The 26,540-nt window shown below is 40.8% G+C and overlaps 1 protein-coding gene across 6 annotated transcripts in view; it reads right to left on the reverse strand.

Annotated features, from left to right (window-relative positions):
- The window catches only part of NDST3 (N-deacetylase and N-sulfotransferase 3), a 76,139-nt gene extending 58,761 nt beyond the window's left edge, over positions 1 to 17,378 (reverse strand). For 3 of the 6 annotated variants that reach the window (XM_046940417.1, XM_015276359.4, XM_046940418.1), the window contains exons 1-2: positions 17,219 to 17,378; positions 8,728 to 9,854 (exon numbers count right to left, since the gene is read on the reverse strand). In XM_046940417.1, the coding sequence (XP_046796373.1) occupies positions 8,728 to 9,708 (981 nt within the window). In that variant the 5' untranslated portion in view covers positions 9,709 to 9,854; positions 17,219 to 17,378. Of the gene's footprint in view, positions 1 to 8,727; positions 9,855 to 16,740 lie in introns of all 6 variants that reach the window. The other 3 variants (XM_004941244.5, XM_025150374.3, XM_025150375.3) reach the window with 3 other exon arrangements.
- Between the last annotated feature and the right edge of the window lie 9,162 nt (positions 17,379 to 26,540).

A 26,540-nucleotide genomic window follows, 5' to 3' on the forward strand; every position in this document is an offset into this window, starting at 1 on the left:
TGAAAAAGATTTCCACAACTGCTAGAAACACATATGAGACGGCATCCACGCTGCACACCTACTGATTTGGGAAATCAACAGTAGATTCATAGATGCAATTTCCTTTGGTAAGTTCAGGAAGTGTGCTAATTATAAAAGCTGTGAAGTTACATCAACACCAAAAGTGCAGTATTTTTTCGAGTTGCGTAACAGTTAAACTGTAAGACCTGTGACATAGGTAAGCAAAGAAACAGTCACTTAGCAGGGACGTGGGCTGGGAATGCAGTACATTTCCCCCTTAAATGTGCTAAGAGTGGTTTAACCTCCGGGTGAGAAAATAATGGGATCAATAACAACCTTGTTCTGAGAATGTTAATGAGCTTCCCGAATGGCAGCAAATCACTATGGGTGGAAGGAAACCCTCTTGCCATATGTCATGTGTGACAGTCCCTAGAGCATTCGCCTTCATTTGGTTATAAAAAGGGAGCTGTAATTCTTTTCTCTATTACTTCCATATGTCAGCTGCTGGAACTACAACACATTACTTAAAGTAACATTTCAGTGGAAGCACATATGTATCTGAAAATTATCACAAAATACCAAGAACTTCCTTTTTCTTAATCTCTTAATTTTACTACTGGCATTACAAGCAAAAACTTCAGAAAGTATTGTGTAGAAACAACATCTGGGAACAGTCCAGCATGTGGAAAAAGCCCCACTGAGTAAATCAGACTGGTAAGATGACCGTGGTCAAATAAATGAGAAGTTATAGCAAGAAGTCCTTGGCTTCCTCTCCAGCAGTGGCGTTTTCTCCTCTGTCCTCCATTATAAATTATTCCTTTCCAGAAAAGAAATTGATTTTGCCTCAAGTCACCATGTGAAAACCATATGCTCTCAGAGATAGCCTAACAAAACCCACATGCGTTCAAGTAAAACAACTGTAGAATATCTCAAAACTTCATTGGCCAGATCCTGGGATTATTTAATTTATTTGTAAATGAGTATTTGGGCAAGTTGTTAAAGATGCAGTTTGTGAGCCAGATCAAGTGAAAAATCCTGCTTAGCCACACATTGCCATTAACTCCTTCCTTTTTTCTCTGGAGGTGCTCATACTTTTGTTAGAAAAATGATGGCCCATGAGATGACATCAGTCCTACATGGTATGTTACAGATATCTTTAAATGGCTACAGACCCGTGGCCAGATATAAATGGCTGTTAAGAAAATGTGTCCTGAAGGCAATGCTCTAGCTTTGCTGCTGAAGTAAACCAGTACATTGGGCACCAAGGAACTTGCTGGTAAAAGTAAGACAACTAGAAGGAAACAGTGCGTGTCATGCTTAACTAGAAGATGTTACTGGTAGGATGGGTGAGGGAGCATGTAACCAGTAGTCAAACTGGGTTTGCATGTAAAACAGCTTAAAGCAAATCATTCTTACTAGCTCCTAATATGATCACATAGGATTTACCACACTGACAAGCAGTTTCTGCAGCCCCTTTGACAATAAGAAAAGCTGTAACTGTTTTCTGCCTTCCCTAACTTCTCCTGGCCACAGAAGGACCATACTTCACTTAGGAGTCTGCATGAAAAAAAAGTTTCAAGATTTAAGTTTGCGTGAACACTTACAGTGTCACAAGCTTTTAAATTAAAAAAAAACAAACAAAAAACAAACAAAAACAACTTACTCCAGCATTACTTACTCCAGTAAAAGGGTAAAAAGAAAACCTCTATGTACAGCTTTATGATTAGTGACCTACCTTGCCTTTTAGAGATATCTTTTGTCCTAATACTCCAGAGGACCCTGCATTGAGCAGTAAAGTTTCTTCACAGTCAGTAAATACAAATGAGAGGACGTATGGGGAAGTATCACTGTCCTGACCCAACCCTCCCACATGGGGCACTTGCAAAATGAAAAATGCTATCCTCCAAACATTCAGAACTTCAACAGGATTCCTTTGGAATAGAAAATATTTTGCTTATTTATATACCTGGGTCTAAAAGAAGTAGGACAACAGATACATTGGATATTATTCTCAGCAATGATACTCAAACTGCTTTGCTGAAGGCCTCGAAGGCTGCAGCACACCAGAAGTGTGGTCCAACTCCCACAGGCTCAGCGGGGCTAAGGCCAACCACACCTGACTGCTTTTTTTACTGCCGAATTATTTTTCTTCTGAAACTCCAGAACACCATCACCAAGATAAGCAAACAAGCCATGAATTCTGAATCAAGACACCGAATTCACAGGAAGAATGAAATTTGGTTTCCTTATAACAGGTAAAGCACTACAACTGAAAGCTTCCTCACACTTGACGCACATTGGACATGAATGGATTCTGAGCTAGAAAGAATATCTGGAGGTCAATCAGTGCTTACTTTCTTTCACATTGTTAATGCAGAGCAATGTGCCTTGCACACATGGCACCCTTTTCACAGCTGCTGCACCTGAGAAAGTCTGTAGAATTAAACAGAATAGTTGAACCAACTGGTGAGAATATGTCAACACAGTTACCCTATTGGGAAAAAAAATACGGCTTTGCAGCTCTGAGGGAGTATGCCAGCATGGCTGTTCGACATGCACATTCTATTTAGGGATTTCATTCTGAGGACACATGGTTACTAAGCAAGGTTTGTGTCTTCCTGCACTTAGTACCGCAGATGAGCTGTACAGTCAGTGCCAAGCCTATCCCATTGGCTTTGGCTGTTTCCAGCTTATCCAAGTGCAGGGTGGGAGGCGCAAGCACACCTAGAACCCTCCAGCACTGCCCTGCTAACCCCAGAAGCGTCACACTCAGACCTAACACTCCTCCTTCCCGTCACTTCTGTGCAGCCTCTATCTTCTGGGCAGGGACTTTTACACAGCTTTGTTTCAGAAGAAAGTGTGCTCCTTTTAAAAACAAGAGCTGGAATGCTGAGCTGCACCTGTATCAGCCTTAGTAAATCAAAATTCACAGAAGTTGCTACTTCAACCAAATTGCTTTTATACATTAAATGTTAAGATGACTGTCTGGTAAAATGTTCTACAAGCTGGTAGCAGCTCATAAAACATAAAACAATTTTAATAATTTTTGAAGTTATATTTTTGATCTGAGATCTAATTCTCTGTTTCCACACAGTGCATAATTTTCCACACTGCTATACCTGAAACAACAGGCTCAAGAAGTCAGACTTCCAGGGCATCAGCCAGTCACAGAAACACAACCGTTTCTACTATTCCCTTTCTTTGCTGCTTTTAAGGATATGCTTTTTATTTATTATTCCAGCCAAGTCAGTGTAAGGTACCCTAGGAGCTTCAGAGCAAATTAAGATGGAACACACGCATACACACAGTAAATGCACTGAACAACAGCATAAAAGCAACAGGGCTAATTGATTAGAAATATAAAATGATACAGCTAAACAAAAGTTCCTAGTAGTTAATTCATGCTGTCATTTAAAAAAAGATTACTAAGATCTTTTCCATCTCCCCAAAGGAAAGATTTACAGCTCAATGCAACTGAATAGACAAGAGCATCTCCAACAGCTCTGATGAGATACCTATCATTTCTTTACTGATAACCCTCTGTGTGATCCTATAGATAAAGAAACAATTAACTTGTAGAATTAGGCTCTCTACTGTGACAGAACCATCCCGTGTTTTGACAGTTCAGGCTTTCCGGCACGTTCCAGTCGCTCTGCCTCAACACACAATATACAGAAGTTCCTCTGAAGCAAATATTTAGGTCATTCCTATGCAAGAGGAGTTGAAAAGATATGGCCTTGTATTTTTAAAACTAAAAAGTATACCAGCGGAATGCTCTCCCATTGGAATATCTGCTTTCTTCTTAAATACGCTACACAGGAGAGAAAGACACTAAATGGGTTTTAAACAACAGTATCAATTTAAGCTATACTGACTAGTGAGGACAAATTTGCAATGTAAGGAATACATAATGACATACTAGAGGAGAAATCTCTGTTGCATTAAACAAGAGATGACTACCAAAGCAACACTGGATTTGGAACACAAACTGAGATGCATCTGACCAAGTGCAAATGTTTAACCTTGATCTTAGTCACCCTAGGAGTATTTTGTGAGCAAAAGAAAAGTATCAGCTTTTAAGTTGCAATTAACTTTATCAGTGTCTGCCTGAAGATCATCTTTTTTTCTATGTTGTCTACTATGGAAAGACAGAGGACTAGCTCTGATACAGATGTGTACCTTATAAAACTCAAACTCTGGGCAAGATGTCAGACTGTGAGCGATGGAGGCTAAAATGCTATGAATTTACACTTTCTGGCTAAATCCTCTGTGCTATCAGTACACCATTTGGCACAGATGATATGAAAGAGAATCACTAGGTGGATTGCTCTTGCAGTCAAATTTCTCACCAAGTCTAATGCCAAACAACGTTGCAAATTAAAGATTCTGTTTCCCAAATGTGTGTCTCCTGATCGATGTATTGCCTAAGTGCTCACAAAATAGAAAAAGAAAGAAAAGATTACACCTCTCTCAAGAATGTATATGCTTAATATGAAAGCTTTTCCTTGTCAATTATGAAAGAGTAATAAGAAAACACAAGAAGTATCTACCATGCTATTTTCAAGGGTTAGCATGATTGCATTTGTGCACTGTTTGCTGCATATGTTGCATGACCAAAGATGCTCATTCAGGCCAGACTCTTCCCAAATAACGTGAACACTGCAGATCCAAACCTGAGCACATGCAGGAATTAGAAGGGTAGAAAAATTAGGCTTATATGAAGAAAGTGTAGAGATTACCAGACTTCAGTTTAAATGACCTCTTTTGAAAATACAAAGGATTCCACAACGCAAAAATCACATAGCTCATGATTTGAAAGAATAAAAAAAATCACCATGTTCTGATTTTTCATTCTGAAAGCATGATCAGCTCTCTAAGAAATACATAAAATGATGGACTGGGGAAATGAAGGAAACGGTTGACCAACTTACACATATTCCACTGTAATCCACCAGTACCAGACAGTAAGTAGAAAATACAAAAATACAAAAAGTCATATTTAATTTTCCTTCTAATACCAGATGGCTTTCTCAATGCTTTATATTTAAAAAAAAAAAAGTAATGGTGACAAAAAAAGATTATATTAAATTACTAGACTGTCGGCTGGGACAATCTTGGTCTATTATGATAAACTTTCTTTGCGGATATTTAGATAGATTGGCTGTCAGTTTCAAAGAATTATTTGGACTGCACAGAATAAAAGTCATAAAGAAAAATTGTAACACTGTCACAGCATAATGGTCTCTCCTGCTAGACAGATATTAAGAGAGAAAAACAGTTACTGAAAAACAAATGCTGAGATGACATTACTACACGTATATTCCATGTGGGAGGCAATTAGACTACGAAAATGTTCTCTTCTGTTATTTCTATTATATCAGAGAATGATAAAATAAATAAAGATGAAAATGGATGATTACTGTTGATGCACAGTGGCAGCTACTCAGTACGGCACATGGGAGAACAGTTTTACTTATCCAGATTTTCTATCGTGACAGTCAAATCGGTAACAATCAGGAAACCTAAAAATCTGAAGTACAGTTTCAAGGTTTTGTGGTTATTTATTTAAAATAAAGCTGTATTGTTTAACAAAACAATCCATTTATTAGTTTTATAGGACTTATACATAAACTTTGTCCAAAGATTTTTAGAAGGGCTCTCTATACTTCTATTTCTGGCACTACATATACTCCAGCTGAAGCACCGCCACTCTGCCTAATTTTTAGAGATGCAGAAGGCACTCAATGTAGAGGGGCTGCTTTTGACAGTTTTGAGGTCAATATATACTACTGATAAAAAAAAAATACCACTTAACCTTATGACAGCAATTTTCAGATAGTCTCAACTCCAGTTCACAAAATTCAAAGAGAGCAGTTTAGCCTATGAAAAAATGAGAAGAAATTATTTTGAAAACCTGACCTTACTTGGAATCAGAATCTCCCTCCTTGGAGATCTTCCAAACCAGATGGATATGGTCCTGGACAGCCTGCTCTGGGTGGCCTTGCTTGAGCAGGGGTTGGATTGGATGGACCCAGAGGGGTCAGTGCTGAGTCACTGATGAGTTACAGGTTTTGTATCACATCTGCAACAACTTTCCAGTTTCTAAACTTTGCCTTATCCATGGAGCAGCACTAACCACACAGCTATGCTGGAGACTAGAAGCTTTCTGAAGTGGTTTAAATCACTTTACATTAATTAATGGAGTGCATGAAGGAACATCCACCTTGCATTAAGTAAGTTCAGTCTTGAAAGACATGACTATGTCCAGAAAATATTAGATAGGAAACACATTAAACAAAAATGAAACAAAAAACATGATATCCAATTTTATACTACCAGCATTTATAATGTAACCTTAGCAGAAATGAGTTAATCTTGAAATTACACAAACTCTTCATTTAATAATCTCTTTTTACACTCAATTCTGTCAGTCAACGCAACAGAACCCAGTAAAACACTGCTGCCTAATGGAGTGTCATTTATGCAAAATACACTATACAATAACAGATTCTCAACTACTGCAAATTGATTTTATTTCATTCCTTCCACATGTCAATGTGCCACAGAGGGTAATTCCTTTTATATTAATAGTAATGAAGATGCATAGCACCTGACAGCCCTAACAACATGTTTAATAGAATGTTTTAACTTTTAAGTAGACGAAGAATCTGAAGGGAATGCTTTTGCATTCCACTCTTTCAGAGCATAGTTCAATATAACTTTTAAGTAGGATAATTTCATTTACTTCCACTTTGATACTATTTCTATCTAATTTGACAGTTTTACTTTGGAAAGATAACATTCTGACATACTGCAAATTATTCTCTCAAAACAATACAGTTCATCCTTTTGTATTTGCTTTAATCTAATTTGTCTCAATAGCCGTCTGTTTCTAGCAAGTAATTCTGGCAATTTTTTATTTTAGGATAAGTTAGAATGATTATCTTCAGGTGTCATTCACAGAGACAAAACGTGAACCATAATATGTCAAATTGCTACTATACAACATAGTGGGAGATCTATTCAGGCTTTACTTAATTGTTAATAGAAACTGCTCCTTCTGCAGAACAACAGAGTTTTGCCATTGATGTGGTCAGACGTTATGTTGTTCTTGCAATTTCATTTTGCACACTGGAGATCTTCAAGGTGTGCTTATCCACCTCGCTCAAATGATGCCACCATGTTCCATACAGAAATTCACCTTTATTCTATTCCAATCCCATACTTTTTTTTTTTTTTTTTTTTTTGCATAGGGGAAACACCTACTTAACTAAGAAACATATCTTATTTATAATTGCATACGCAGAGGAAGTTTCAGTGTATGATGCATTTTTAAAATAAATTTAAGTAACTACAAGTTCAAGTCTCTTGCTTAATAACAATGTGTAACTAACACAGGGCCGCTGCAATTTGACAAATACACTACCACTGGGGGAAAAAAAACAGAACAAAAAAAACCACAACAAAAAAATCTAATTAATAATAATAATGACCATCATCCTCATGGAGTGCTATCATTGTGCAATGTTTTTCAGAACATTTTTCCATGACAAAAGTTTTCACTGGAAATTTTCCCACATTTCCAGCAGAAATCAGTCAGCAGCATCTTATAGACTTCTAGCTTCCAGACTAAGTATTAGTTCCGCAGTTATCTCTATCTGCTTTATTACAAGACTTCACAAAAAGAAAGGGAGGCATATAGCAAAAAATAGCGTTATACCTACTGACCCCAACCTACAACCTCATTTGAACAGCATGACAACGGAGAGTAAAAAAAGGACATTTAGGAATGTTCAACTTGAAATGTTAAGATAAAAATTCAACATTTTTAACATCGAGTCATTTAGTGACTGAACAAGATTTTGAGACCTAAATTAATACAAACCTTGCTTGTAAGTAAGCATCATAAAACTAAGAGAAGAATATAAAACATAAAACTAAGATAAGAAAGGTGAAATGCTGCAACCAGCTTTTGACATTTGAAAGCCATTTTAAACATTTAAGCTAATAATCCAATCTGCTCTTCAAAATTTACATTGACATTTCTTTTTGCTCACCACTTTTACTACCCACTTGTAAGAATAGCAACAAGTACATTACATGCTAATAGATCTTGGGTCCAGCTTTGAAGTCCTGTGCTGTTTCCAAGTACTTCTGAAGTACACATTTAAGCAGAAGGTATCATCAGACTAGAGTTAAATACTCTGCAATTATTTAATTAGAACTGTGAGTGCCTGGGGGCTCAGGGAGAAATGAAAACACTGCCTCTCTTACCACCTTTCTTTAACAGTTACTTAGCAACTAGTCATCTTTAATTTTCTTGTGAGAGACTATTTTCCATACATAGTACAGAGAATGTAATTCAGAGGTGCCTACCAGTGAGATTATAGAACTTAGTTCAGCAAGCATTTTTGCCACTTGAGAGAAAACAAGTGATATTAACCAGTGACTCTTATTTTCTTATGTTCTCTTTTAGAACCTATAGAAGTGAAGTTGCAATGACAACCCTCCAGCCTGGAGGAGGAAGGAACTGCTATACCTTGAGTTAATGACTATTGAAAGCCAGTCATATTGGCTTCTCTCTCAAGGCACAAAGAGTTTGCATTGCTATTCTTAGTGACTTGTGTCCTTTCTGAGTTTCAGCTATTAATAACCGTTCATTTTAAAAATAATAATAAAAGCATGATATTTTGCTGTAACGACTTTTAGTTTCTGTACATACTTTACCTGTACATCATTGGCATTCATTCTTGTTCCTTCCTTCCCAACGAAGATGTCATCTATATCAACCAGAAGGTACCTATCCAAGGACAGTTTCAGCTTCTTTCCAGACAGAAAAGAGATGGCATCTATGAAAATCAGCTTGTGCAGCCAAAAATTCAAGTTATTGCCAAAAAGGACTCGTTGTATCCCATCGTGGAGACCCAGGTCATGAATTACTGTGGCATGGAGAGCACTTTTAGCAGCAGGTGGCAGAAGGTTTTCTGGTGTCTTTACTTTTGCAAATATCACTGGTTGGTAAGCTGTATGATTCATCTGGAAAATTGCCCAGTCATTTCCAAGCAAAGGACCTTTCTCAAGCTTAGAGGATTTAGTCACATGGAGCAATGGGGAATAAGGGTTAATGCAACAGTCCTTAATACCCAGATTGCTGTGGATGTGGAAAGGAAAGCCCTTCAACTGAAAGCTCTGCAAGCTGTTCTCATTGCCTTTGTAAAATCCAATAACCCCTACACCATATTCTACGCAGTACTTATCTAGAAGACCTCTGTTCCAAGAGTCCATATTCACATACTTTAGAATATTTTCATACACTATGAGAGCGTATTTGCCCTTATTTTTGTCTATAAGCACTGGGAGATCACCTTTTCCAGATGCAATTTCAATGTGATACTGAAATCTGCTAGATTCTAAAATGGTTATTATATCTTGGCCTAATGTTGAATATTGACTTTCCACAAACACCAGCACTACAAGATCTGTCCTCAGGGGATCGATAGGCTTCATGGTCTTCATCTCCATCAGTTTGTATGGAAACAGTGGAAGATCACCACATTCCACTTCTGAAGAGATTTCAGAAAGTTCATTTTCTTGTTTGTAGCCATTATACAAGTAGTACGCAGAAATAACAATGCTCACCATACAAAAAGTGGCCAGCAAAATAACTGTTCTTTGAAAATGCCTGTGAAGTTTCATGATAAAACTCATGCTGTTTACTTGTCTTAGATTGCTCTCAACAGCAGCATTAAAAACAAACACAGATTCTCAACAACTTGTTCCAGTCCTCTTAAATATTTATGTCACCATTGCAGCACACACATCTATCTTCCACAAAGCTTTACAGAAGGTATAGTCTAGAAGAAAAGAAAATCAGAGATTTAATTGAAGCACCACATTTGTGAAGTATTGTCACATTCGAATTAATGGATAACACAAATCACTGCTGAAGAGAGGGTTGGAAGAAAACAATTCAAAGAACTGCGATAGTTTTCTTCTGAAATTTTACATTAGTAGTATGACTTGTTCCTGCTCCCCATTATACCTAATTGTTTTATAAAATACAACCGCCACTCTGCATTTTGTTGTAGTCACCAAAATGTCTCTAAAGCACAAGTAAAGAAGGTGCAGCTTGAAGAACCTCCACTTCAATCTAACAGAAATCAAGCCTAACTTTTAAAGAACCAAAAGACCTAGTCCAAGTGCTGAGCAAAAAAGGCCAGCAGGCTTTCCTTAGATGGTCCTTCCAGAATTCCCACCGGTTATCAGACCTATATGAAAATGTCTCTAAATCTCACAGACTCCCTGCCCCAGAATATAATGTAGAACAGGGTAAACTCAGGAGGCACTGAAATGCAAGGTAATGGCAGCAAAGAACTTACTGTTTCTCTTAATTTGTTTTCTTTCTTTTTAACCCCAAAACAAAAGAATTACAAATAAACAACTGCTGATAACACAAACACTGAGGAAATTTCACAACCTTTCTATGTCAAGGCCAAGAAGCTAGGGGAACATTATTCTACATGATTAAGTGTATCCTATACTTCACTAACACACTTTTGAATAAAGTTGGAGAGTCCGTAATTCAACACACAGATTTTACACTCAGGTGTGCTACATATTATATATACAATAGGAGTACTTTTTAAACAGAACCACACTTTTTCCTGCAGCACTGAAATCATACAAATTATATTTTACTGGTCCACATACTGGCCTTCTGCGTATTGTTGGAAGGACTTTGCATTTCTTTACATTAAAAAAAGCACAGAATAACCCATCTCTTAAATTTGAGAAAAGAGTAATCTATCAATAGCTAACGTGGGAGGCAGATCATCCAGGGATGTATTTATGGTCCAACTTGTACCTAAGGAAAGCAGTCACTTTCCAAGCCAGCAGTACAACTGCTCTCAAATTTTCTAATAATATACATGAAAGGTACGATAAGCATAAAATAATTAACTACAAGAATTAGAAAGGGCAGTCAGCAGTAGATTGAAGAATCATAGAATGGCCTGGGTTGAATATTACAAATATAGAACATGGTACTGTTACTTCACAATATAGTACATAATCTGTATATAATCTGTAAATGCCAATAGGATAAACTACATGTGTAACATTAACACAGTCATTTCCTGAGTGCTTAATCCCTATATGCCCAGCTAAAAATAAAAAATAAAAAGCAGGGTTTAAAAAAGGAGTATCATCTGTATCAAATACAAACTTTTCTATACAGACTGACAGAGACCATGATAACAAATGAAATCCAGTCAACTCAGCACTGATTCATGGAACACATGAGAATTAAAATTTCTGATCCAAAAGAAACTGAAATATATAGAAGATTAATTACTAATCAATATATGAAAATAGAAAAAAAACACATCAAGTAAAACCAAGCAACAGCCTGCCATGCACTTGGGCCACTCAACTGCTTTGCAATTTAAGATGAGGAGCTCTTATCAAGAAGGTGGCCTTTTACTCCACATTTTCAAATCAAGTTTTGTTTTGTTTTCTAAAAAAGGGGAAAAAAGATATACTTAACAGTACCTTCCATGACTCTAATAAAATCCTGAAGACTGGTCCTTCCAGTGCCAGGTACATAATGAGCACAGAGTAAAAGGAAGTGAGTAAGAAAATGAGTTAATGCAAAAGAGAGAAGAAACTACGTGGCATCCTAACAGAACAGCAAAACTGAGCGTCAAGAGTAAGAATATGTCAGCTCTCTCATTCATTATTAAGATTCCCTTTAAACCTGTGTATTACCAGATGAGCCCACTTTCTGGACACACTCTGCTCTTCTCAACTCCTATTCTACTTTCTATAGATACCATTTCATCAACTCTTCCCGCTCTCAATGGACATGCACCTGGCCTTGCATCTCACCCACAGCTGGACAAAGCCTCATATATAGCGTTTAGACAAGGGATTTGCCTTTTGCTCAGGCACGCAGGCACATTATTCAGCGTTAACCAAAAATAACATTTGTGCCTGTAGAAACTAGAGACATATATTTGCAAAAAAATTTAAGAATGTACAAATAATGAACGTAAATCTGAAAGTACCTTTAGAAGAGCTCAAAGAACATTTTAAGTATTGAGATATCTGATCTTCATCATACTACCCCTTCAAGAGCATTGCCTTAGACAGCAGAAAAGATAGATATAAACTGGTAGGAAGGCAGATGATAAACTAGAAGCTCTGTTTTACTTGAATGAGTAAAACTAGATTTTTAAGGCATGTTTCCAGACAGATGATTTTCTGTTATGGGCACAAAGGATTCTCAGTGAAAACTGCCTTCATTTTGCATCTCCAATGCAGCTGACTGGCTGCCAAGAAACTCATAATTTTAGTGGCCAAAATGAACGCTTACTGCATTCTGAGGAAAAATTATATACATGGCTGCCTTTCTTCAAAAAACCACACACCCTGTCTTCGCCTTACAAAGAGCTTCAGGTGTGGTTTACAAGTAGAGAGACACGAACCTGCAAAGCAAAACTCTTGCTGACCAAAGTACCATTGCTTCCTTGAGTGGCAGTCAGCCACCATTCAATATACTTCTCGAGGCTTGCTTGCTTCCTCTTCCCCAAGCTGCTCTGACAGAGCCCTGAAGTACTCCTATTTTTACAACAGGAACCATTCAAGTCAGATGAGCTGGAAGCTCCCAGCAGTGTGATTTTGATGTCTCTCTCTTCACCAGCTTCGGCTCCTATCTTGCCATCTGAATGTGATAATACTGAAGGAATTTCTCCTGGAGCAGGAAAACTTCAGAGTGACCTGAATTCATGGCAAGAAAGGGCTGACTGGGTGCAGCAGCTGTAGGCACAGATGTTTGAACAAGATATTACAGAAGGGTTGCAGCTCAAGGGCTGATAAAGGAAGAAGCAAGAGCACTTGAAATATTTGCAGCAAAGATGTCCTAACGTGGTTCCATGGAGCAGAAAATCTGGAGCCAGCCTGGAGAGCTGTGTTTTTCTACATGGCCCATGCCATTTTATTCTTAGCTCCTAATTGCAGGTACCTCCTGAGGTACAGAGTGCAGCTGCAAGGAGTGGAAAGAAACACTAAGACAGATGCAAGGCTTCACACTGAGGAAATCTCTGAGACCCAGCAGGATCACAGCCAGACCTGGTATCTTCACCACTGAAAAGAGGAAGGAAGGAAGAGGAATGAAACAGAATAAAACAAGTTTTAAATGCATGTTCTCTAGAATCAGCTTGATGCTTATGTAAGGTTTTGCTTATTTAAAGACTGCTTTGCATGGCAAGAGTTCAAAAGAACACAGAAGAAAAGGAAAGGGAACATACATTTAATAATATCAGAACAGTTTCAAAGCCTTGACAAGATACAGCTGTTTTCCTACAGGAACAGCCTCACTTTGCTCTGAACAATGTTATTTGCTAGATGTTCCACTGGATTCTTACAGCCTAAAAGATCACGCACTGGCCGTGACAGAAGCACAGAGATCTCCTGGGTGCATCACTTACCCCACACTGTACAGCTTACCACGACTACAGTGAGCTTTGTCACAGCCTGAGACACAGCTTAAGGGCAAATAGTCCTCCATTATTACTGCCAACAGTACACACCGACAGAGGGCACTATTTAGAACATACCAACCCCAAGGAAGCTCTCTGAAGCGGCACTTCAGAACAGGGCTGTCCTCACAGAATCTTATTTTCATGAGAAAAGAATGTAATGTTTAATAAAAGAATGAAAAAGTCATGACAGCTTCATCTCCAATATTTTAATTTTTTTTTTTGACTTTTTACAATAGCTGTGCATTTTTTATGCTATCATCTGAAAATTGAGACCAGTGGCATTCATTTACACTGCCCCAAGCTTATGGAATCAAAATATCACCCTAGTGTGAAGATTAGTGATAAAAATTACTTGAACATATGTCTAAAATTTAGAAGTTTGTTTTTAACTTATGGACTGACTATGCAGGACAAGATCTTACTGTGAGAAAGCTGAGTCATGGAAAGAAATTTTGCATTTTATTCCGAATGCAGCAAAGCTCAACACCATTCTCTTCTACTGCAGAAGTGATTTCTGCAACCTCAGACTAGTTCTCACAAAAATCTTATGGGCACAGGAAATAAATAGCACCTTATTAACAAGATTTACAATTGTCACGCATGCTGCTGGGCAGTCACAGTCGTGGGTACTTTCTGCCAGCCAGAATGACAGAGAGGTATGAGAATACAGATTTTGAACTTCACGTTTTCCCTTTTCTCCAAATTCACTAATAAGATAAAACTGATGACAGAACAAACGCTATGATGAAGTCACATGGCTCCGGTGAGTTCCTACCATTTGTAGCTGTCTGGAGTTTATTACTTCGCTAACTACAAATGACTGCATCCCTGGCTCCTATAAATCATTTCAGCACAATAACCCTATTGCAAATATTTGAGACAAAGCTGGCTGGGGATTTCACCTATTAATGACGTGCAGTGGTGTTCTCTAGTGAGCATAGAGAGCATGAAATCAGAGATCATTTTTTTGTGTGTGTCTCCTGACAATAAAACTAACATAATATGAGGGCAACTTCACCAGAAGTCTTTGCGCTTGGTGAGAAGCCCTATCCTTGGGCTCAGACTGATGCACAGAGTATGAGGACCTGTGCTGTGAGAGTGCCATGGCAACACTGCGAACACCGTGCCCTCAGTGGCAGATTTCTGCACTACGGCTTCCACAGCATGCCCAGCACATACTGCAGCACGGGCTTTGTATGACTGCCTTGTCTGCACAGCACTAACAGGCTGCTTTCTGGACTAAGGAGTCTAAAGAAACACAGTTCTTGCCATCCAATTTCAGAACTACTTTTTTTTTTTTTTTAAAGCAAACAAGAAAGCCAACAACTGCAGGCATCCACATAAAGGCAAACACAGAAAACTGCTTTAAGTCTTATACTTTAAAAAAATTATCTGTTGAAGTTGTGTCACGAATATCAGTAAGACTTAAAACTAGGAGAAACATTTTGCTTTATCTCAATATATTTAAAACTACCAAGATTAAACCAATGGGCTCAGCAAAAATGACTAAAAGCAAAAGAGAAAATGCTCTCAATTTAAGTTTTTTAAAGCCCGGTGTGAAAATCTGGTTTAATTTTACCTCAGACCTATGCAAAGGCAACTATACATTGTGACCTCTGCTTAGGAGCAACAAAGTTGTGTCACATTTATATACAAAGGTAAAACAAAACCCTCACAAACCCTGTCAGGGTAAAGAAAATCCTTTCAATCACAAAGTGCTGTGAGTTCAGGATTCATTAGCCAACAGTTTTGTTCAGTTATTACATCTGTTTGCTTTGTTATACATATACATATTTTTCCATCTGCCTCCTGTGATAACCCTCATCATTATGCTCTGTGCCTGTTCTTTACCACAGTGGCTGCTCAGCAGCAGTAACAACAACACGGTCCTCATGTCTTGAATGAGGGATGAATCCTACATCGAGAACAGACATATTGTTCAGCACACTGATGTGGGCATTCCAGCTTATAGTTATTAGAATGTTATTTAATTGCTTGGAGCAGAAAATCTTGCTTTGGACAGCTACTACAAAATATAACCTTCAGGGAATACTCCCACTCACTGTATCACTACTGCTAAAATGTAACTCTTGGGTATAAGACAGACAGATAAAAAGCAGCAAAGGGCATGTGAAGTAACCCCATCTGGCACGGGCAGTAGTGCTCAGATTTTTAAAGACCTATCATGAAAATATGAAACTGGTCTCCACGTACCAAAGTACCGCTACTTCACTCTACTGACTGAAGTATTCAAGCAGCAGTAACTCCTAAGTTAAGCATAATAACCTCATAAGCAGGTTGAGAACGAGGTCTTGTGATTAAGGAGACATTTTCAGCTGGAAAAGATGGTGCTATGAGACATAAGCAGCCCAGGGAAGGCATCAAGACTCTTCTGCATCTCCTAACAAAGCTTGTAAGCCCTCCAATACTCAGGTAAGGCACATTTCTCAGGTATCTTTAAACAAACAAACAACAGCCAAAAACAAAAAACAAACAAACAAACAAAAACCCCAAACCAAACAAAAAAGACTTATGCAGAACAAACATTCTGGCAGATAGACACGCTTTTCTGAGTTCTTGGTGCAAGCAGTTTTCAGCTCCTTTCGTACCTCAGCTATCCTTACCTCAATGCTGCACTGCTGTATGCAGTGCTACAGAACCTGAGAGGGCAGGAACTCACGCATCAGAATTTGTCAGTAAATAAGTATTTTTAAGTAACAAAAGGGAGACTTCCATACAGTCTTGGTCTTTAAATTGCTACTTTGTCTTCACACAAGACTTTCTACCAGAACATCTTAGAATACCTTATGTCTCATGCCTTTTTTTTTTTTTTTTTTTTTTCTTGTGTGTGTGTGTGTGAGACGAAACCTGTTCTTTCCCAGCAAGCAGACGAACGTTACAAGGTAGGAGCGACACGACTTGCCGGCGAACTGCCCCTAAGGTCACCGCGAGGCGCGTCCCCTCCGTCCCCGCCCGTCCCACTCTCGCCCTTTCCCCGCAGCGGGCGGTGTGACAGCGGAGCGGCAGGGCTCGCCTTCCCGCCCCCACACCCAAGAAAAAGCCGGAAGAACGCCGTTTTCTCCGCTTGTTGTTTTAATAAAGAAAAAGGCAAAGCCACGCGAACCAATCAACGAATCAACCCAGAAACCGGAGTTATCTAGCGAAAAGTAGCGAATGAAAGCGCAAAAGAGTTTTCTACCATTTCCCAAAGGCCTCGCGTTGCTGTGTGTTAACGGTCGGATCGGCTGTAATGTCCTCACGGGACTTTGGGAATTCCAGGAGCTTTCACCACCTGAAGTCATTAACGGTTTCTTCCCGGCGACGACCGAGTTTGCCGCCCGGCCGGCAGCCCGCAGACACCAGAGGGCAACAGCGTCGCACAGAAGCAGCCGGGGAAGCAGGGAAGGAAAAAAACAAACGCGGCGGAAGGGCTGCGCTGGGTACCACAGCCGGCATGCAGATGCCGAGCGCGCCGCTGAGGGACGGAACGACCCGAAGCCGCGCAGAACGCCCGGGACGTGCCGCGGCGCCCCAGCGCAGGGCGGGCTGCCCCGGGCGGCACCGCACAACTTTTCGGGGAGCGGCGGGGCCCTGAAAGAGAGCGGCAACCGCTCACCGCCCGCAGACTGGAGCGGGGGTTCGGTCCCGCCGGAGGAGCCGCCCGCCGCGGCCGTTACCTCCAGCCGCGCTCCGCCGCCATGCCGCCGCCCCGGGACTCGCCTGCGGGCTCCGTTCCTCTCCGCTCCTCCGCCCTCTGCCGCCGTTCCCGTCCCCGCGGCGGGCGTGGGGAGCTGCCGGCTCCGCCGGGCTGCGCCCAGCCGCGGGGAGAGCGGCACCGCCCCGACCGCGGCCCGCCCGCCCGCGGGGAGGTGCGGCGGGGCTGAGCCGCCCGGGGGTGCGAGCGCCAGGCGGGGCCGTCGCCACCGCCCCTCCTCAGCCTCGCCCCGCCTCGCCCTCCGGAGGAGGGGCCGCGCTCCGCGCTCACCGGCGAAGGGCGGGTTGTCCGCCGGCCGCCCGCGGAGCGCTGCCTCGCGCCTCCGTCCCGTCAGGGCCCGCGGCCGCCCGCGTGCCAGCGAGGCGCCGCGCGAGAGCTCCGTGCTGGACCCGGCGCTGGATGGAAGGGCTGGGCGGGACAAGTTCTGCTGTCGCTCCGTCTGCCCTGAGAGAGCCGTGCGACTGCGGCCCGCCAGCACCTGCCGCACCTCGGCCACCGGGCGGAGCCGGCGTGACCCCGAGCAAAACACCAGCAAAGTCTCTCGGAGTTTCTTCCATAATAAATGAAGTGTGGGTGTTTGCTTATCCATCGCGAAGGCACAGCTTACCGCCGGCAGCACGGCATATAGAAAGGGATGAACGAAAACTCGGTATACGGCCTGCAGAACCGCGCCTCGTCCTGTATTTACGACTCTTCTGAGGACGTTCTGGAGGTGTGTGTTTGGGCGTAAATCAAACCTGACTTGTGACTGTAACTAAAATGCATCTTTGGTCAGTACTTAATTTGCATTCTCTGGTGCTCACATTGTCAGTTTAGCCCCTTCTCCAAAGGTCTAACTCCAAACTATTTGGGTTTTTTTTTTTTTTCTGCGGGTTTGGGACACAGTCATTTTCTGCTTTGTTATAAGTGCAGTGCAAAATCACGTAAATTCCGTAAGGACAGTTACTTGTTCTGAAGACAAAGAATACTGGGCTGTGTGTTTGCAGCCTCAGCCCCATCTGTGCAGAGCTCATCCCTGAGCCTGTCCCATCGCTGTCTGCACAACAGTGCTGGCTTCTGGATATTGCAAGTAAAACGTATTAATGTTACAGGTGCCCTCTTGATCTAACTAATTCATTATCATGTGGTGGCTGTTCGCTCACCTAACGGCTGATGAGTCAGTGCACCACATTAACTCAATCACAGCAGTTGTCTGCCCTAGTCTGTCTCGTTATGACTCCAGACAGAAATTGCAAGGAAAAGAGCCAAAGTCTTGTGAAGATTCCTTCTCCAAACATCAGCAGAATTTACAGTTGTTGATTCAGAAAGATGGTGATTAACTGCTCTCTCCTGTTCTTTCTCCTTTTTATTCCCGTGACACACCGTAAAGGGACAAATTCTAATGTCTTCTAAACATCAAAAGTTTGCAAAGTGAGAGTTTCAATTAAAATTTCCATTACACTGAAAGCACATAAAAAAAATCCATAATGGAGATGATCTAATCCATTATTGCTCTTGCTTTAAAAAGCAGTGTAAAGTCCCAGGCACCTACATGCAGAGGATTGCTTATATGCACGAGGGCTTATTCTGCACAAGGTTATTAATCCGCAGAACAGTGTCCATCCAAAATCCTATTGCCCTCTCCGTATTCCACAAAAGGATTTTCTCTCACATTAAGATTCTTTACAGTGTGGATGTCCGGATACAGTCTTGTCTGGGGGCTTCTCTATTATGAAAGATTTTTCCTACAGTGTGCAGTGAGGTATAAGGTGGAAGACAGCCAGAAGTGACTGAAATTCTTGGATGTGAGTTCAAACTCACGAATGCGCACCACTTCCCTCTACCCATTCTGAGTAGCTGGCACTGTTTTTGAGTTAGCACTGGCCAACATGGATGGAGGAGTATTACATAGGGCTTGTCCTCATAAGCACCTGGATGCTCACAGAGATGTGCTAGACATCTCACAGATGAGGGCTTCAGCACTGCAAGTCAGCAGCTGTAGAGCCGAGCACTTCTGGCAGGAATATTAACAGCTTTGATCCTTCTTGGTGCTGCTTTCAGTTTTTTGCTCTTGAGCTGTCATTGCAGCGTGAATTGGGCATGATGTCATAGCCATCCTTTCAGCAATACATCTTTAATACGATGCTGAGTATGCTTCTGGCCAAGGCTTCTGCCCAGCTCCAAATTCCTCACAAACAAAACTGTAAAGCATGGCGTTGCATTACCATGGAGTGTTACCTCAAACAGCACCATCAGAGTAGTATATAAGGATCTGAGGTCACACCTGATGTGCATCACTTCAGAACAAAACAGTTCATGCAAGTGATTGAGTAGCTAGTTCAGACAAGAAGATGGCTGGGAGAAAAACTGGTGGGCTACTGAACTGTACACCAAAGGGAGGTGTATTTAGACATGCTAGTCTGTGCTGACCACCTGTGCCATGAACTAAGGCAAGCTCTGTGCTTCTGTTATCAATGCAAGAGACTGTATCCTGGCTCACAGACATACATACTAACTTGTGTCTATATGTAGCAAGGAATAGACACTGAAGCAAGCTCCTCTGTTCCACGCCCCAGAGAATCTGCCAAGTGAAATACTTACCTCATTTTGGATTATTACTTCAAACCAATTGTAGCATTCAAGACACTAGGATCTAGACCAACACTACAGAATGCCTGAGGTTGAAAGGAACCTCAGAAGCCATCTGGTCCCATTCGGTCCCATTCCAGCAGGGTCATGCAGAGCAAAGTGCTCAAGCCCATGTCCAGTCAGCTTCTGAGTATCTCCCAGCAAGAGACTCCACAGCCTCTCTGGGCAGCCTGTGCCAGTATTCCGGCACTTGCACAACAAAAAAGTGTTTCCTGATATTCAGAGGAAACTCTCTGTCTTCCAGTTCATGCCACCTGCCTCTTGTCCTGGCCCTGGGCACAAGTGTAGAGAGTTGTGAATACTCTGTATTCTCTGCACCCTTCCTTTGGGTATTTGTGCATATTGAGATATGCTCCCATAAGCCTTCCCTTCTGTAGGCTGAACGGTCCCGGTTCTCTCAGCCTTTCCTCACAGGAGAGATACTCCAATTCTTTCATTGTTTTTTTGGTCCTTCACTGGACTCTGTCCAGTATGTCCATGTCTCTCTTGTACTGGGGAATCAATAACTGGACCCAGCACTCAAGTGTGGCCTCATTAGTGCCAAGTAGATGGGAAGGATCACCTCCCTTGGCCTGGTGGCAATACTTTCCTTAATGCAGCCCAGGATACCATTAGCCTTCTTTGCAGAAAGACCATGTTGGTAGCCTATATTTAGTCTGATGCCCATGAGGACCTTCAGAGCTCCTCCCTAGACACAGAACTTTGCACTTTTCCATGTTGAACTGAAGGGGGGTTTCTGTCAGCCCATCTCTCAGCCAGTTGAGCGGATGAGGTCTCTCTGTAGACATACCACATGCATTAAAATATGAATTCCTATGTACTCCATGAATGGATGCCTTCAATATATATGAACACAGGTCACTTCAACATGAATTAACTAAACTCGGGAAAAATAAAATGCTTTGTACACACAATCCTTCAGTCTCCTACTGAACTAAGCGCATAAATGCCTTTCAGTATTTGGCTTTTAATCCTTAGTTTGAATATCTGTCCTGTTTCTGATAAATTGACCATTTTCAAGCTAATTACTTTGAAAATTATACCTTAATGAATTCCTATCTATACAAATTGCATCATCTTCTGGCAGCGCTGTGGACTACTTATGCCCTAATACATACACTTAGATATATGGGCACGCTTCCACAGTCATGGAAGTTAGTCATTCCAATCACACTCTTTCTTCTTTTATTATTGTAGTAAGAGATAAAAATAATTTAAAAAAGAAAGTATTTGAGGAATTCCAGCAAAAGTCCCATCTCAGTTTGGCTTTTTAGTCATCTCCTAAGAAGCAACGAAAAACTTAAAAAAGAGTTGGCCTGCCATCTCTAGTGATATCCTCAGCTTTTTCACTTTCTGCGGTCCTCTACACATGAATGCTCTCTTTCTCAGTCACATTTTTCTTCAAAGTCAAGTCTTCTCACAGTGCTTCCTCCTGTATAATCAGAAATCTTCCTTCCTTCCTTCCTTCCTTCCTTCCTTCCTTCCTTCCTTCCTTCCTTCCTTCCTTCCTTCCTTCCTTCCTTCCTTCCTTCCTTCCTTCCTTCCTTCCTTCCTTCCTTCCTTCCTTCCTCCCTCCCTCCCTCCCTCCCTCCCTCCCTTCCTCCCTTCCTCCCTTCCTCCCTTCCTTCCTTCCTTCCTTCCTTCCTTCCTTCCTTCCTTCCTTCCTTCCTTCCTTCCTTCCTTCCTTCCTTCCTTCCTTCCTTCCTTCCTCCCTTCATCCCTCCCTTCCTCCCTCCCTTCCTCCCTTCCTCCCTTCCTCCCTTCCTCCCTTCCTCCCTTCCTCCCTTCCTTCCCTCCTTCCCTCCTTCCCTCCTTCCCTCCTTCCCTCCTTCCTTCCTTCCTTCCTTCCTCCCTTCCTCCCTCCCTCCCTTCCTCCCTTCCTCCCTTCCTCCCTTCCTTCCTTCCTTCCTTCCTTCCTTCCTTCCTTCCTTCCTTCCTTCCTTCCTTCCTTCCTTCCTTCCTTCCTTCCTTCCTCCCTTCATCCCTCCCTTCCTCCCTCCCTTCCTCCCTTCCTCCCTTCCTCCCTTCCTCCCTTCCTCCCTTCCTCCCTTCCTTCCCTCCTTCCCTCCTTCCCTCCTTCCCTCCTTCCCTCCTTCCTTCCTTCCTTCCTTCCTCCCTTCCTCCCTTCCTTCCTTCCTCCCTCCCTTCCTTCCTTCCTTCCTTCCTTCCTTCCTTCCTTCCTTCCTTCCTTCCTCCCTTCCTTCCTCCCTTCCTTCCTCCCTTCCTTCCTCCCTTCCTCCCTTCCTCCCTTCCTCCCTTCCTTCCTCCCTTCCTTCCTCCCTTCCTTCCTCCCTTCCTCCCTTCCTCCCTTCCTCCCTTCCTCCCTTCCTTCCCTCCTTCCCTCCTTCCCTCCTTCCCTCCTTCCCTCCTTCCTTCCTTCCTTCCTTCCTTCCTTCCTTCCTTCCTTCCTTCCTTCCTCCCTTCCTCCCTTCCTCCCTTCCTCCCTTCCTCCCTTCCTCCCTTCCTCCCTTCCTCCCTCCCTTCCTTCCTTCCTCCCTTCCTTCCTTCCTTCCTTCCTTCCCTCCTTCCCTCCTTCCCTCCTTCCCTCCTTCCCTCCTTCCCTCCTTCCTTCCTTCCTTCCTTCCTTCCTTCCTTCCTTCCTTCCTTCCTTCCTTCCTTCCTTCCTTCCTTCCTTCCTTCCTTCCTTCCTTCCTTCCTTCCTTCCTTCCAGAACTGAGCACTATATTGTCTGGTGGCCTTACTCTGAGAAATGATTCTGACAATTCTAAGTCTGCAAAAGATGATTCTAAGTCTGCAAAAGAACTCCTGATCCCTCTGAGTCCTGCTGAAATCAGTGGGAAATGAAGGTATGTTTGTTACAGTGGTCATTACTACAACTCCCACCACAAATTTGTATCTATAAGATAGGCAGAATGATTACTTTGGCCATCATTTCATAAGCCAGGGAAAGACTATTAGTTGAGGAGTTATAACATAGTAAAAACAGTTTTTAATTAATAAAAAAATGCTTTATCCAGTCTTGTCATTTCAAAGATTAGATACGCATTTTAGCCAAACACTAATTATTGATTGTATTATTTTTGGTTACAATTTTTGCAGGTACCCTGTACCTGCAGGATATTTGAAAACAAAGACCACCTACTAAAAAATTAGTATTTTTTCTCACAGCTTTGTGTGTGTGTGTGTGTGTGCTCTTATGAGCTCTACTAGCCAAAATGTAACTCTGGATTCATAATGCTCACCATTCATCAGAAACTAGATGAAACAAATTTAATGAATACACAATCTTAACAACACTTAAGCTATTTATTTTTAAATACTATGCAAGTACTAAAGAGTCCTTAAAGGGTATTTTTGTCTTGGACACTGATATTAGTATTGCTGTCTTCATCTGACACAGAAGACTAGGCCATGAAGTTATCCAAGATCAGACAGTGACTCATGAAGGTTATGATTAGAAGTCAGAAGTTCTTGACTCAGGGCTGAGTTCAGATCACTAAATCATATCACACTGCCTTATAATAGATGTCTGAAGCCAGGAAATGGTACTCCATGTTAAAATGAAAAGACCTGATTTCTCCCTTTTATTAAACTGGAAAAGGCTTTGTTTGCAAGTTGTATCCATATAATGAAGAGAAAAAAACGTGGTCTGAGATTTCAGTAACATAAGTGATCAAAAATGTAACTGGCTGAGTTTATCTTGCAGGAAAAAAACAAAAACACAGTTCAAGTTAATAATCTTACTACATTTCTCTGTATTATTCCAGTATCTTTCATTAGTGAAGTGAGTAAAGATTATTCTGTAGCAAACAACATAGGAAACCAGCCATGCTTATGTAATTTCTCTGAAACATCACAAGCTTTCAGGTGGAAAATATATCTATCGCTTCTCTTTGGTAGTTTCTATTTCATTTTCAAGACCTTGCCCTGAAAAAAATCCTACTATTTGCATACACTGTAGTAATATCTTTCAAAGCAGTTGAAGGCAAGTTGCTAATTACATGCCGTGGGTGATGACTACTTGGCAGTAGAAAGGCATTTCTATCTCTGGGCTTACAATAAAATATTGTTATAAACATGTTGTGTTCCATTTTAATCAGGATATGGAAACAATTGTCATCTTTGTAGAATGATCAAATGGCCAGCTTTGGAATTCAAGATGCTCAAAAAATCATTAGGTATTTCTGCTCTGAGCTGCAAAAACATCACTTACTGCTCAAGTCACATGCCATGTAAAGTCTAAGAGAGATTCATTAATGAGGAAGACTGAGTAATTTCTGTCACAGTTTTCCAGGAAATTTGCTCATGAAGAGAAGAAAGACACTTCCTTCCCATTATATCATATTCACAGTCTTCAAGCTAATAAGTATTAAAAATTGCAGCACAAATTCAGAATGTACTTATTTAAGTTAGCTCTTTTGAATATATGTCAATTTGATTGAAAACTCCTTAGTAATATTGAAAGTGTACAGAAGAAAGTGATAATGAGAATGGAAGAGAATGACAGAGACACCAAGTTGCTAGAAGCAGGACCAACATTCTAAAGCATCTTTGCTCTTTTTTAGTAGGACATAATTAAATCTTCTGTTAAAATTGATTTTAGGATATGCAATAAAATAGGACATACTCTGCGCTAAGGAGAACTTCCACTGTTACCCTACAAACTACTCCTAAAAATGGAAAAAGAAAAGTCCCCCCCAAAATGTTTTATTTTGCACAGAGGAAAAAGAATCAAATCGATATATCCAGCTTGGTATATATATTCAGTCCAACAATAATCTGAACTCTTCTTAAAGCTGAATGTCATTTACAGACAGCTGGAAAAATCTTCATAATTTCATCTTTCCCTCAGCAACAGTAACTCTGAGACCAAAACTAATTTAGCTTATTTTGTTTTAAGAAAAGAAGCATCCTTCAGCTACACCTTCAACTTCCACATGACCTTCCCTTTTTTTCTATACAAATACCTTTTGCCTTCTCTGTTCCTTGAATGTGCAACACCTCAAACACAGCCTGGCTTCCCTGTGCCCTTGGAGGCAGCAAACAAAGAGCTATAAACAGAGGAGTTTGCACAGGACTTGGAAGTTATTCAGAATGCAAGGTAACGCACTGCAGGATCAATGACATGAATGTCTGCTATAAACTGGGAGCTCATCAACTGGAAATCACTGAGGTGAAAAGGACATGGGTACTAGTCAAAGTCAGAGGATGTCTATCAACTGCCAAAGTGATGTGTCTGTGAAAAATTAGAAAATATCACAGTTTTGCTTGCAGAGGAAAAAAAAAAGGAAATACTTAAAGTGTTGATGCTATTGTATAAGGCTGCAATAAGTTCTGATCTGGAATGCTATTAAAAGTTTACAAAGAGTAATTCAAAGTGGAAGAGGTGGAGAGAAGAACTCTATGAGCATGGCAATATGCAGTCTGTCTTACAGCAGGCAAAGTGAAGGCTGAGAGGTCGTGTAGCTGCTGCACCTGAGGGGAAAACAGAAGTGCATGAGGGTAACTAACCACTATTTAAGATGAAAAAGACTTCTGGCATAAAAAGAATTGTGTAAAAACTGTGTACACAGGCTGGAAATAAGAAGGTTTCACATCATTAGAATGAAGGAGACTCATTCGATGAACAGGGAGGGCAAAAACTGTAGTTAAGCTGAAGACAGAACTTGAGATACTGCAGGACATTATTTATAAGACTAGTAGATTGGACTCGATGACTTAAGAGCAACTTATCAATCAATGACTGTATTTTTTATTTATGCTGGCATCAACAACAACTATAACACTGACAATAAATCCTCATCTTTGACATCTGAAGTTTCCATCAGCTGCTTTGTTTGTCACATCGATTGTTTCAGGCTGTGTGCAGGCACTAATAAAGGAGAGTGCCTGCATTCTATTCACATTAATTCAAACATCACATTCCAAATCATAATTTTTTAATGAAGGCTTGCATTCTGGAATGCTAGATGTTTCCCTCTGGGGAAATGTACTCATTTTTCACCTGTACCTGAAGGCACCAGGTAAAGGAAAAAAGAGAGTGAGAAAATTGTATATTTTGGGGGAAAAAAAGGTATTTTTCTGCTTATTAATTTTTCAGTTCTTGCAAAATATGAAATGGATTAAAATTTCAGTTATGCTGGTAGAGTTTTATTTTTTGTAGTATATTATTTTAATTTAATCATAATGAATTACACTAATAAGCTGACCATATGTAATCATGCACCATGCAAAGAGATCTTAATTACCCTGTTCATCAAATTAGGATATTCACGATAGCACATATCATCCAGGTTATTTTCCTATATTGTAACCTGTGACATCACATGAATACCATATAGGAGAGGGATTTAAAAAAGGTTACAGGCTAATAAGACGATTTTATTTCACTCAGAAGACTCAAGAGAAATAATTACTTCCCAAGATCCAGAGACCATAATTACATGTAAAAAGTTAAATTACCTTAAAGGTAAATGCTAACCTAGAAATACTGAAGATTAAAATTAAACGCTGAAATTTCCTATTATTATTAGTGCTGCACTGCATTAGATGTTATGTAAATATAGGAAAAAGGTGGTTCCAGTCACAATGAGTTAAATTCTACCTTCCAGCTTGTGTTGTTCCAGAAAAGAAATTGCAGCAGGTTTACACTAGCAGCTGGTGGCCATATAATAGCAGTGAATTATAGCACTTCA

Source organism: Gallus gallus, chromosome 4, assembly GCF_016699485.2.
Source record: "Gallus gallus isolate bGalGal1 chromosome 4, bGalGal1.mat.broiler.GRCg7b, whole genome shotgun sequence".
Classification (NCBI taxonomy): domain Eukaryota; kingdom Metazoa; phylum Chordata; class Aves; order Galliformes; family Phasianidae; genus Gallus; species Gallus gallus.